This window comes from Chionomys nivalis, chromosome X (genome assembly GCF_950005125.1).
Source record: "Chionomys nivalis chromosome X, mChiNiv1.1, whole genome shotgun sequence".
Classification (NCBI taxonomy): domain Eukaryota; kingdom Metazoa; phylum Chordata; class Mammalia; order Rodentia; family Cricetidae; genus Chionomys; species Chionomys nivalis.
This window is the reverse complement of record NC_080112.1, coordinates 20,084,580-20,096,918: the sequence shown is the minus strand read 5'-3', so window position 1 is coordinate 20,096,918 and position 12,339 is coordinate 20,084,580. Positions and strand designations below refer to the sequence as shown.

The following is a 12,339-nucleotide window of genomic DNA, read 5'->3' as shown; positions in this document are numbered from 1 at the left end:
CTTTCAGTTTATTGTAACGATGTCAAGCCCTAGCTCTCACCAAAGAGCAGCCTACTAAAATGGCACAGATACTATGCTTATTTCAAGAGCAATGAAAGGAGGGAAATAGAGATGGAGAGAGCAAGACAAAGTTGCTGACTGTCATAATTTATGTTGCTGGAGGCTTTAAAGCTGTCTGGCAGCTAAGATGAAAAAAAAAAAAAACAGTGGGGAGAAGAATGTACTTTTAGCACTTGTGCAAGGAAGAAGTATGGTATTTCCCAAACAAGAAGTCATTTTTTCCTAGCAGAAGCTTTAAAGAGAAGAGTGAAAAGGTTTCACTCAGCACACAGTCGAGAGTGGAGACAGTGGACTTAAGAGCAAGTTAGATTTGAGGGCACCCAGAGCTGTTTCCCATAATCTTGCCATTATTCATTCAACCATATACATATGCTCACCATGTATACAGTCAGTCCTCCATACCTGTGGGTTCTTCATCCATGAATTCAACCAACTGTAGACTGAGAACATCTAGAAAAAAACTTGTGTCTGTACTGAACATGTGTAAACTTTTTCTTGTCATTATCCCCAAATAATACAGTAAAACCACTGTTTACATAGCATTAACATTGCAGTAGATATTGAAGTAACATACAAATTATTTAAAGTAACAAGAGAATGTATATAGGTTATATGAAAATACCACCCCATTTTAACAAGATCAACCAACACCTTAGCACTTAGCAACCATACTTGACTGTCCTATTTTATATATGAAACATGAGCATCCTTGGATTTGGGAATTGATGGAAGATCTTGGGACCAATCTCCCATGGATATGGAGGGATGATTTGTGTGTGTGTGTGTGTGTATAACCATGTATTTCCTCCAATTATTGAATAAATAAGCAAACAAACAAATGAAAGTAATACATGTCTATTTTAGGAATGTGGGGCATGAGGCTATATTTCAGCAACAGGCTGTACTTAATATTCATGAGGCCCCTCCCTGGGTTTAGTGCTCACCACTGCCAAAATTATTTTCTCCTTACATTTATTTGTTTATTGGTGTGTGTGTGTGTGTGTGTGTGTGTGTGTGTTACATGTGGGTATACACATGCCATGGTGTTCATGTGGAGGTCAGAGTACAGCTTGCAGGAGTTTGTTCTCTTCTTCCACCATGTGGCTTCTGGGGATGGAACTCAAACCATCAGACTTAGCAGCAGGCATCCCTACCTGCTCAGTCATCTCTCTGGTCCTCATGTAGTTTATTTTATTTTTTATTTTTTTGGTTTTTAGAGGCAAGGTTTCTCTGTGTCACTTTGTTGCCTGTCCTGGAACTAGTTCTTGTAGACCAGACTGGTCTCGAACTCACAGAGATCCACCTGCCTCTGCCTCCCGAGTGCTGGGATTAAAGGCATGCGCCACCACAGCCCGGCTATTGGCTGGAGGAGTGGAAGGACCTCCCGCAACACTTGTAGACCAGGCTGGCCTCGAACTCACAGAGATCCTCTGCCTCCCGAGTGCTGGGATTAAAGGCGCGCGCCGCCACCACCCGGCTCCTCATGTAGTTTATTATCTTACTCTTTTTACTTAACTTGCTGCAGGGATTGTCTCATATTATTGAAATATTTTGATAAACATCAAGTTTATAGATAAACTATTATTTACTTAGCTATTTCTCTATTGTGAGAAATTAAGCTGTTTCCGAATTTCTCCACAAATAGCACTTGGTGGACATTCTGTGCCATCAGTCTCACGTGTATTTCTAAATAATTCCTTACGATAGATTCTTTGGAAAGGAATTGATAGGTTTGAGTATTTAGGCTCTTGCTAGATTAGTTTCTGAAACTGTTATATCAGTGTACATGCCAAATTCCTCACATTCTTACTAACTCTGGATATTGTTTTCAAGTAATATTCCCAGTTAAGAGAGCAAAAGATAGCCAGGTGTGGTGACACACTTCTTTAATCGTAGCACTTAGGAAATAGAGGCAGATGGGAGGGGGGTGGGGGATGGCTGGAGAGATGGCTCAGCAGTTAAAAGCACTGACTGCTCTTTCAGAGGACCTGAGTTCAATTCCCAGTACCCACATGGTGGCTTACAACTGTCTGTAACTGCAGTTCCAGGGGATCCAATACCCACCTTTGACCTCTGAAGACCGCAGGCCAACATGGTACACAAGCATGCGTACAGATAAAACACTCATATACATAAAAACCAATAAATAAATCTTAAAACAAAAACCATGGAAGGTAAAAGGTAGTACCTGCTTGTCTTAATTGCAGTGTGTTATAAGTTGTTTAGACAAAATCCCTACCCTGGCTAAAAAAGTAATTGGCTGTTTTGTTTAAAGGCACCTTCCCTGTCCCATTCATAGCTAAAAGACTAAGAATACTCACTGGGTTTTTTGGTTTGTTCTTTTGTTTTGTTTTCGCTAAGGTCCATGCTGGGTATGGGATATTATGGAGATCCCCCTACTGCCTACCCTCCATATTGATGTGACATACTCCTGTGTTACACTTTCCATATAGGGGTTGACAATGGTGAAGACATCCCCAGAGACCTCCTGGTAGGCATCTATCAGCGCATCCAAGGTCGTGAACTGCGGACCAATGATGACCATGTGTCCCAGGTGCAGGCTGTGGAGCGCATGATTGTTGGCAAGAAACCGGTGAGTGCCTGGGGAGGGGACAGTGTTGTGTGGTAAGTTATTCTCCCCCCCCCCCCCGCCGCCCAGGTTGCCCTTACCTGTAAAATGAAGTGGAAGATATTATATTCCTTAGGGATCATGATACAGATTATGGGAGATTCTCCATGTAAATGCATCTAGTATATTGCAAAGTTCATAGTAGGTGCTGTGTAAGTATTTTCTTCTCATCTATGGTTTTGTCTGCCCATCCCAAGTAAGAAGAGTCAAGCTAAAATTTCCTTTTTTTTTTTTTTTTTTTTTTTTTGGTTTTTTGAGACAGGGTTTCTCTGTGGCTTTGGAGCCTGTCCTGGAACTAGCTCTGTAGACCAGGCTGGTTTTGAACTCACAGAGATCCGCCTGCCTCTGCCTCCCGAGTGCTGGGATTAAAGGCATGCGCCACCATCGCCCAGCCAAGCTAATATTTTCTAAAAAACAGATATTTTAGCCAACAAACATTTATGGATGCCTTATCCTTGATTTTTTACTGAAATCTAGAGACATAGATATGAATCAGACACAGTTTCTGTCTTTAGGGGCACTCAGAGATTAGTGAGGTTCCAAGGCAAAGACACATAATGCTTCTGCCTCGTGGTCTAATTTAGAGGAACAGAAATCAGGGAGAGGCCATTTTAAGGCAAGGGAAGTTAAAAAGACTTCTTGGAAAATAACTTTGGAATTGTGATTTGAAAGAGCTGAACAGGAAAAGCTTTTCAGACAAAGGGTGCTATTGGGACAAAGACAAGGTGGCAGGAAAGCTTAAAGGACTTCGTTGTTGATATTCTTTGTGTCAGGGTGACAGATATGTATCAGGTGTACATTCTGTCTCGTTAAGATACCAGAAGCCTAAAACCGCTGGGATGGCCTTGCTGACAACTATTTTTCCACATCTATCAAGGTCCTGTCTCTTCCTCACCGTCGACTGGTTTGCTGTTGCCAGCTCTATGAGGTGCCAGATCCAAACCGCCCCCAGAGACTGGGGCTGCATCAGCGGGAGGTTTTCCTCTTCAATGACCTCCTTGTGGTATGGGCATTGGGCAGAAGGAAATGGGAGGGAGATAGTCAGCACAGCTGTTGGCTCTGGTGCCAACCGTGCTATGTGGAGTGTGGTTGGAATGCCGCAGCATGCCATCTGCGCGGTCTCGAGTAAGGCACAGCCCTTCTCTGGCCCTCATTTTCTTTCATTTTGCTGTGGTGACAGCCACACTAGGGCAGACAATGTGAGGATTGCGGGGAAATGATAGACCTATAATCTGGGAGGTGGTAGGAAGTAGAGGGTTGTGAATCTGCGGCCCTGCGGACCTTTCTGTTGTCTTGATGCTGGAAGTGATTAAAACACGTGTGTCACTGGTACAGCGGCACACCACATCTTTTAGTGATGGATTTGTTGGATTCTGTGGATCTGAAGGGATTTTCAGGATTTCCTGGACAAGAACCACTCTTCAAGATGGTTTAGCCCTGACTGCTGGAATCCGTTGTGGGCTTTTAGGGGAGAGGGGGTGGGTTTGTTTTTATTTTGTTTTGTTTTTCTAATACAGGGTCTCACTGTACAGCTCTGGCTATCCTGAAATGCACTATGTAGACCAGGCTAGCCTCACACTCACAGAAATCCACTGGCCTCTGCCTCTGGAATGCTAGGATTAAAGATGGGCACTGCCACACCAGGCTAGAATTTGCCTCCTAATGGGGTTCACCTCCTACTCAAGTTCCTCACCGTTTCTTGGGAACACAATAAGTATTCCCCCCTCTGTTCTGAGACAGTAAGCCAGGGATTAGAGAACAGCAACCCTGTTCCTTCCTTCGTCTTCTCTCATTCACAGCAGCGTTTCTCTTGGCACTGTTAATATTTTGAAACAGACAATCCTTTCTTGCAGGGGCCTGTCTTGTGCACTGTAATATTTTAGCACCACTTTGGGATAGCTACTAGAAGCTAACAGCAAACCTCCAACCAAAAAAAAATGTATTCTCCAGAGAAAAGCAAAAGAGAGAAAGATGGGTGGGAGAGGTAGAGAACATCTTCTTCAGGGAAGAAAAGAAAGGAAGGCAGCGTCTTTTTCTCCAGACGTTGTTCTGTACTCTCTCCAGTTGAGAATTATCACTCTAGACAAAATGCCTCCAACATCCTTTCCAAACCTTAGTTGCTTGCCTCATGAAATAGTGCTGACCCTTATTTCCCGGAGCTGTTGAGAAGATGAACTAAGAACTCAGTGCCTGGCAACACAGTTCAGTAGTAGAGCGCTTGCTTAGCATATGCAAGGATCAGGGTTCCATTCCCAGCCCTACAAAAGAGAAGCGGGTTTAGAGACAATCACACCGTTCAAGAGGTGTGCCTGGCCCACACAGGTACCAAGTCACTGTTAGATGCCCTTCGTGCACTGACACCCCTCTGTGTATGGAGCTCTATGCTGGCTATTGAGCACATGGAGAGAAATCAGACTCAGTCCTTTTTCTTAGGGACTCACTAGGACCTAAAATGTGTTTTACAACATGGTGTGATGATAAACCCCTGTCACCTAAAGCATTTGGGATATGGAGGCAAAAGGAACAGGAAGCTAAGGTCAGACTGGGTTATGTGATGGAGGCCTTATCTCAAACACCACACCACATCCCTGCCAAAAAGTGTTTGACATCATTGTGCACTGTAACCAACCTAAAATCAAACGCTTGTTTTAAGAGCTATTTGTAGAGGAAGGGGCTGTAGTTTTGTGATAGAGTTACTTGTCTGGCTCCAAGTTTCATCCCCAGCATACAAAATAAATGAAATAAAATAGTCACTTGCAAATTGTCTGAGCTTATGTTAGTGTAAAATCCAGAAAGCCCAAAGACTTTGGGTTGGCGAGAGATTTTTAAGTCTGTTCATAGGCTAGGCAGGAGTTGCTGTTATGCACTAGCTCTTGATGATGGAGGTTGGGGTAAAGTGAGAGAACCTGAAAACTAGAGCCCCTGCCCTCTAGGCCATCAGGGAGCAATCACATATTCAGAACTACCATAGAGTATGACAAGGGAAAAGGTATAGGACCAGAAGCTGCACCCTGGAAGCTCAGAAGGTGGAAACAGAAGTCTGTGTGAGGTATTGGGACGAGCTTCCTAGAGGGACCAGCATTCATTTAGTTCCTTTAAAAGTTGCGGGTGTTTGTATATGCTCACGATGTCACAAACTTGCGTTTTCTCCCACCTCTCTCTTCCTCAAGTTTCAGTTCTCCCTTGTGGGTATGTGTGCTCATGTGTGCATGTCTGTTACGGAGAATGGGTGCGGAAAGTGCTTACTAGAAATGGGTATCACTTGGAAATTCCCCACCCTAAACCCAGCCTCTTATCTTTTTCCCACCCTTGTTTGCCAAAGGTCACCAAAATTTTCCAGAAGAAGAAGATCTTGGTGACATACAGCTTCCGTCAGTCCTTTCCCCTGGTGGAGATGCACATGCAGCTCTTCCAGAACTCATGTGAGTCCCCTTCTGAACCTAGCATGCATCCCAGGGTTTATCAGAGCCCATGCTCACCCTTCGTCTACACGAGCTTCCAGCCTTTGAAGTCCTCCTCTACAATTGCATCAAAGTCTCCAAAGTATCTACTTGTCCAAGGATGGAAGGAAAACTAGAATGGAGTATGATTTGGGTGTGGCCCCTGGAGAACCTGGAATAGCAATGTTTTATATATTCCTTAGTGAGCAGATGTGGCAGCCACCCCGTGCTTGAAGTGCTGAACTGAGAACAAGAGCATGCTTGAGTGTCACTCAAGAGAGCGAAGTCATTGTGAGAGGCAGAGGGACAAAGGAAAAGGTTTCTAGAAAGCAGTTTAGAATTATGTTTGCCTTTCCATCCTGGAGTCTGGTATAAGGTTGCCAAGGCTACCAGGAGTTTGGGGACAAAGGGAAAGCACTGAAGATGCTTGAGGCACTTCAGAGTTGGGTGTTACAGAAATAATTGCCACGGTGTACAGGGTGATGTGTAAGGAAGTATTTGAGAGGCAGAGACAGAAAAGTTACTTGAGCCCAGGAGTTTGAGACTAGGCAAATAGCACGACTCTGTCTCAGGTGGTTGGCAGTAGTAGGGAGTGGGTTGGATCATTTCTCAGTTTCTAGTCTTAGCCACTTTGCTTCAAACCTGACAGAAATACCCAGCTTCTCCTGTCCCCTCCCATTGCCGCAGATTATCAGTTTGGGATCAAGTTACTGTCCGCGGTACCTGGAGGGGAACGAAAAGTCCTCATCATCTTCAATGCTCCTAGCCTCCAAGACAGGTTGCGCTTTACCTCTGACCTGCGGGAGTCCATTGCTGAGGTGCAAGAGATGGAGAAGTACCGTGTGGAATGTGAGTAGCTACAGCATGACTCCTTCCCCCGTCATGATACAGTGCCCCACACCACCAAGAATCCTGTCTTCTGACAACCGCGGAGTTAAGGGCTAGCTTGCCCAACCTTCCTACCTTCATTCCAGGAACCTCTCACCTTCTGCCTGAATACTTTCAGAGACAAGAAGGTCATTACTTCCTTACCTCAGATTATTATTCCAGCCATTGTGAGTCTATGCCGGGGCCTCCACACCCATCCTCTAATCATGGGCCAACTTTTCCTTCTATTGAAGGGAGACTCAGGGCATAAGAGTTAGGACTGTAGCTTCATACTTCATGTCTGCTATTTGTTAGCTGGGCAAACTTGGGTGAGTTCCGCAGCCCTCTGAACCCTTTGTTCAGATGAAACAGGAATAAAGAAATCTTCACAGTTCTTTCCCACTGCTCTTCTGAAGAGACAGGCTGGTCCTTACCTCCTCTTCTTCTTTCTCTCTGTATCTCTCCTTCTCCCTTCCTTCCCCCACTCCCTTCATCTCAACAAAACTACCACATGAGCTCAAAAAAGAAAGAAAAAAAAGAAAAAGAAATCTTCAGTGAGTTTGACAAAGAGCCAGACACAGTGGTTGCACATCTGTAATCTCAGTACTGGAAAGGCTGAAACAGGAAGATTTCAAGTTCCCAGGCCAGCTGTGGCAACGTATTGAGTCTCTGTCACAATGAGAGGAGAGGGAGAGAAAGTGGGAGAGGGGAAGAGAGGGAGAAGTTGAAGATGAAGGAGAGGAAGAGAGGAGAGACCAGTGCATTGATGGTGTTCATTCCTGTCTCCTCTCTTCAATATCAGCTCCCAAACTGAGGTCCAGCTCAATACCCGGGACCTACACCAAGTTATTTTGATCATGGGCTATAGAAAATAATGATTATATCTCATTCTTCTTGATGCCCTCCAGGGTTTCTCTTCTCCAAGCTAAGCAGTCATAGTTACGTAACATGGCATTGAGGAGAAAGAAGGCAGAGAGAAACAGACCTTGATAGGTCTACAGCCAGCAAGGCAGAGTATCAATTCAGTAGAGACCTGGAGCCGCTGGGCTGGGGAGATGTAAGGCAAGAGATTAGCCATATCAAGATAAGGAGAGGCCCACTAGACTGGAGTTTTCCTGACTTCATTGGAGGCAGGGGGGGAGCAGTAGAGCAAGATAGACCTGCTTTTAGAATGTTCGCTTCACCGATTTCAACTGTCTAACCCTGAGCAAACTCTATAACTTGTCAAGTTCTCAGGTTCTCCTGCATAATGTAGACTATACTCATAATGTGGAATGAGTGGGATCAGGTATGTGCTGTCCCCAGCATTCTGCCTAGCATATAATAAAGGCTTTGATTCCCGGCAGTTCCGTGCCCTTGCTCTTCTGAGAGCTTCTCTGCTATGAAGCAAGGCATTTGAGAACTGCATGAACGTTGAAAGGACTGTCTTTCACCATAGGCTAGAAGGGCCTTCCCATCCTTCCTGTGAACCATCTGTTGCAAAGCTCTTGTTTAAAGGGCAGGGGTGTTTAGGGAGGCCTATCTACAACAGGGTAAAGAAATGACGGACAAGAAGAAGGAGAGGAAGCAAGAAGAGGGGGCACTTATAGGGAGGAAAGCAAAAGAAGGGCTCAGTGGCATAGGATGGGCTGGGCACCTAAGGAGCTTTGAAGATAGAGTTGTAGTTTAGAGGGAAAAAGTACTACAGGGATGGGGGTAGGGTAGAAAGCTTGGGGAGCAGAAGGAGGGAGGAAAACCGAGGTGGGCTGCTAGTCAATCAGGCGGGTTCTCAATGTTATTCCTGACCTTTTCCCATTTTCTCCACTGCTACCCAGCGGAGCTGGAGAAGCAGAAAGGTATGATGCGACCTAATGCCTCACAGCCTGGAGGAGCCAAGGACTCAGTGAATGGGACTCTGGCCCGCAGTAGTCTGGAGGACACTTATGGGGCAGGCGATGGGCTCAAGCGGGGTGCACTCAGTAGTTCCCTGCGAGACCTCTCTGATGCAGGTAAGTGTTTTGGGCCCCTTCCCTGGCTGGGGAGATGTGGGACCAGGTGTCCTCTTTGCCTCCTGTCACTGGCCTTCCTCCATCACACACACACACACACAGCCTTCATTCAGAGCCCTGGGCACTATGTCACAGGGGGCCTGGTAGCCAGGTCAGAACAGGTGGGGCCCAGGGTTTCTGCCAGGGAGTATAAAGTGGGGCCACAGACTCTGCCCCTCTCCTCTTTTCCCTCTTCTGTCTCTCCTTTACTGCCTCTCCTCCATATTTTCCTCCTCTCTTTCCTCCTTCTCAACCTCTCTTCCTCCCTACCTCCCCCTCTTTAATGGGGGAAAGGGGTAATGGGGTGTCTGTCCCTGGGAGGGACCTAGGCCTGGTGCCCAGCTCTGGAGCCCAGCAGGGTGGGGAGGGAGGGTTGCTGCTCTGACGCTGGGCTCCTTGCTTGTGGGTGCAGGGAAGCGGGGGCGGCGTAACAGCGTGGGATCGCTGGACAGCACCATCGAAGTAAGTGTCAGCTCCTGCCCCACTCATTTTCTGCATGAGCCCTGCCCTGGCCGTGGAGCCCCAGAGGAGGAGGGGACCTGTTGCCTACCCCTCTTCCGTGCTGGGTACCATATGGCTGCCTCTCCCAGCCAACCACTTTCTCCATCTGTCCTCACTCTGTCTGTCCTCACTCTGCCTGTCTCTCAGTCTGTCTTCCACTCTCCCATGTCCCTTCTTAACCCCAGGGCCAACTCCAAATAGGGATGCCCTTGGACTTGGGCCTCGAGAAACTTTAACCTCCAAATCCTGCTCTTTGACCCCGAGCGAGTCACTCTGCCTCTCTAGGCCTAACATTTTCTTGACCTGAGAAATGGTCATGAGAAGGAGGTCCTACTGATTCTTCCTCTGCCCTCTGAGATTCAACCGAGGTAGTGGATGTGTCTGCAGAGCTGACCACAAATACAGGACTGCTGTTTGGTTTTTGCTGTTACTTTGGGGGTCCTTGTTGCTCCAGCTTCAGGGACAGGGGTGGAGTTTAGGGCTGGGGGTTTAGATATGTAGACTGGCCTGACTTCCCTCCCTCCCCCGTTTCAGGGGTCTGTTATTAGCAGTCCACGCCCTCACCAGAGGATGCCACCTCCGCCCCCACCCCCGCCGCCAGAGGAGTACAAGAGCCAGAGGCCAGTCTCGAACTCCTCATCTTTCCTGGGCTCCCTATTTGGAAGCAAGAGAGGCAAAGGGCCCTTCCAGATGCCACCACCGCCAACAGGCCAGGCCTCTGCCTCGTCTTCATCCGCTTCCTCCACCCACCACCACCATCACCACCACCACCATGGTCACAGCCATGGTGGCATGGGGGTGCTACCTGATGGGCAGTCCAAGCTTCAGGCCCTGCATGCCCAGTATTGCCAAGGACCGGGCCCTGCCCCACCACCCTACCTCCCACCCCAGCAACCCCCTCTGCCTCCACCCCCTCAGCAGCCTCCACCCCTGCCCCAACTGGGCTCCATTCCACCACCACCTGCCTCAGCCCCACCTGTGGGGCCACATCGACACTTCCATGCCCATGGCCCAGTTCCAGGACCCCAGCATTATACCTTGGGCCGGCCAGGCAGAGCCCCAAGACGAGGGGCTGGAGGACACCCTCAGTTTGCTCCACATGGCCGCCACCCCTTGCACCAGCCCACATCCCCATTACCCCTGTACAGTCCTGCTCCACAGCACCCGCCTGCCCATAAACAGGGCCCTAAGCACTTCATCTTCAGTCACCACCCACAGATGATGCCAGCAGCAGGTGCAGCTGGGGGCCCTGGGTCCCGGCCACCAGGGGGATCCTACTCCCACCCTCACCACCCCCAGTCACCACTGTCACCACACTCACCCATCCCCCCTCACCCCTCCTACCCGCCCCTGCCCCCACCCTCCCCTCACACCCCACATTCACCCCTCCCACCCACCTCCCCCCATGGCCCACTGCACGCCTCTGGGCCCCCTGGCACGGCTAATCCACCCAGTGCAAACCCCAAGGCCAAGCCAAGCCGGATCAGCACTGTGGTCTGAGGAATGGAATGAGTGTACTAGGGAACAGATAGTCTGGGGAAGTCCACAGGAGAGGGACCTTGCCCCTCTCTTCTTCCTCAGTTTTTTTCAAAATATATATACACTCAGCAGTGTCCTTCTTTCCACATCCTCCATCTCTCCAGCCCCTTCTTCTAACCCCTAGCTCTTGTCATGGGGTTTCCTTTCAGATTGGAGGGCCCTTGCCACTTGCAGCCTGAACTTAGGGCACTGCAGTGCTGGCAAGTGGTAAGGGCCTCTCTGTAGTCCTTGTCCTCCCTTTCCTCTCTTCCTCTCTTCTCTTTCTGGTCCCTGGAGGCCTAGTTGGTGGTCTCAGACCTCTGGGCAGATGGGAGCGTCCTTACAAGCTGGTGGAGAAGGCAGGCTTCTGTAGCCGTGGGGGTGAAGGCTTCCCCAGAGCTCCTCTGGCTGTGTGGGGCTAGGAGAGAGCTCTGTAGAGCTGTGGCCGAACCTCAGGGCCTAGCCACACACCTCCATGTGTCTTTCTGCCTGCTGGAGGACACAGACTGTCTGTGTACTCCGTGGGTGGAACCCCGCTTGTGCTGGCCCCCACTGAGGGCACTGCTTCCCTCTCTTGAGCCAGTCTGTGTGTGCCCTCCTAGTAGGCCCCAGCCCAGACCTCTTTGGCTTCAGGAACTTGCCTTGCCCTGCAATGTTCTTATCCTGATCAAAGTCCAGACAGGTTTTTTTGGAGGTGGGGGGGAGGCTCAGGTCTGGGATGAGAAGGGTACTGCCCTCCCTCACCCATATTGCATGCCCCCCCCCCATTCCTTCTTCTTTTCCCACCTACAACTGAAGACAATGCACTTTACAGATATCACCCACACATATCTCACTGGGGCAGGGCACCCAGCATCAGCCCTGGGGAAAGACTCCCAGAGGACCACCAAGATGTCCTTCCTGAGGCAGAGATTGAAGCCATCAGAGCTGGGGCTGCGAGCCAGAATGCCCAAGCCCCTCTTGTTCATCAAAACTCCACTGCCTCGCCAGCCCCTCTGCAGTCCTGTTTATTTATTATAAATATATTTTTTACAAGTCCCAGCTCCTCTTCTTGCCCTACACATCCAGCAGCTCCTTTCACAGTCCCTGCCTTCCTCTCCCCTGTCAAGTATGGGCTGCAGTACAGACAGACAGATGGACCCTCTATGTCAAAGGGTCCCTGGGGCTTCAGGTTGTGGGAGGGCGTTGGTGGGAGGGACTATATGGAGAGGAGCGGAGCAGGGATTCAGGCATTGTCTTTTTCCCTCCTTGTATATAAGAATGTATATTTGATGCCTCATAAAAGACCTTGTGCTCA

The 12,339-nt window shown here is 48.6% G+C and overlaps 1 protein-coding gene across 3 annotated transcripts in view; it reads left to right on the top strand.

Moving 5' to 3' along the window:
- Positions 1-12,339, top strand: part of Iqsec2 (IQ motif and Sec7 domain ArfGEF 2) — a 78,988-nt gene extending 66,649 nt beyond the window's left edge. For 2 of the 3 annotated variants that reach the window (XM_057759015.1, XM_057759016.1), the window contains 7 exons: positions 2,514-2,653; positions 3,567-3,692; positions 6,012-6,111; positions 6,817-6,978; positions 8,811-8,984; positions 9,436-9,485; positions 10,059-12,339. In XM_057759015.1, the coding sequence (XP_057614998.1) occupies positions 2,514-2,653; positions 3,567-3,692; positions 6,012-6,111; positions 6,817-6,978; positions 8,811-8,984; positions 9,436-9,485; positions 10,059-11,024 (1,718 nt within the window). In that variant the 3' untranslated portion in view covers positions 11,025-12,339. The remainder of the gene's footprint in view (positions 1-2,513; positions 2,654-3,566; positions 3,693-6,011; positions 6,112-6,816; positions 6,979-8,810; positions 8,985-9,435; positions 9,486-10,058) is intronic. The other variant, XM_057759018.1, reaches the window with a different exon arrangement.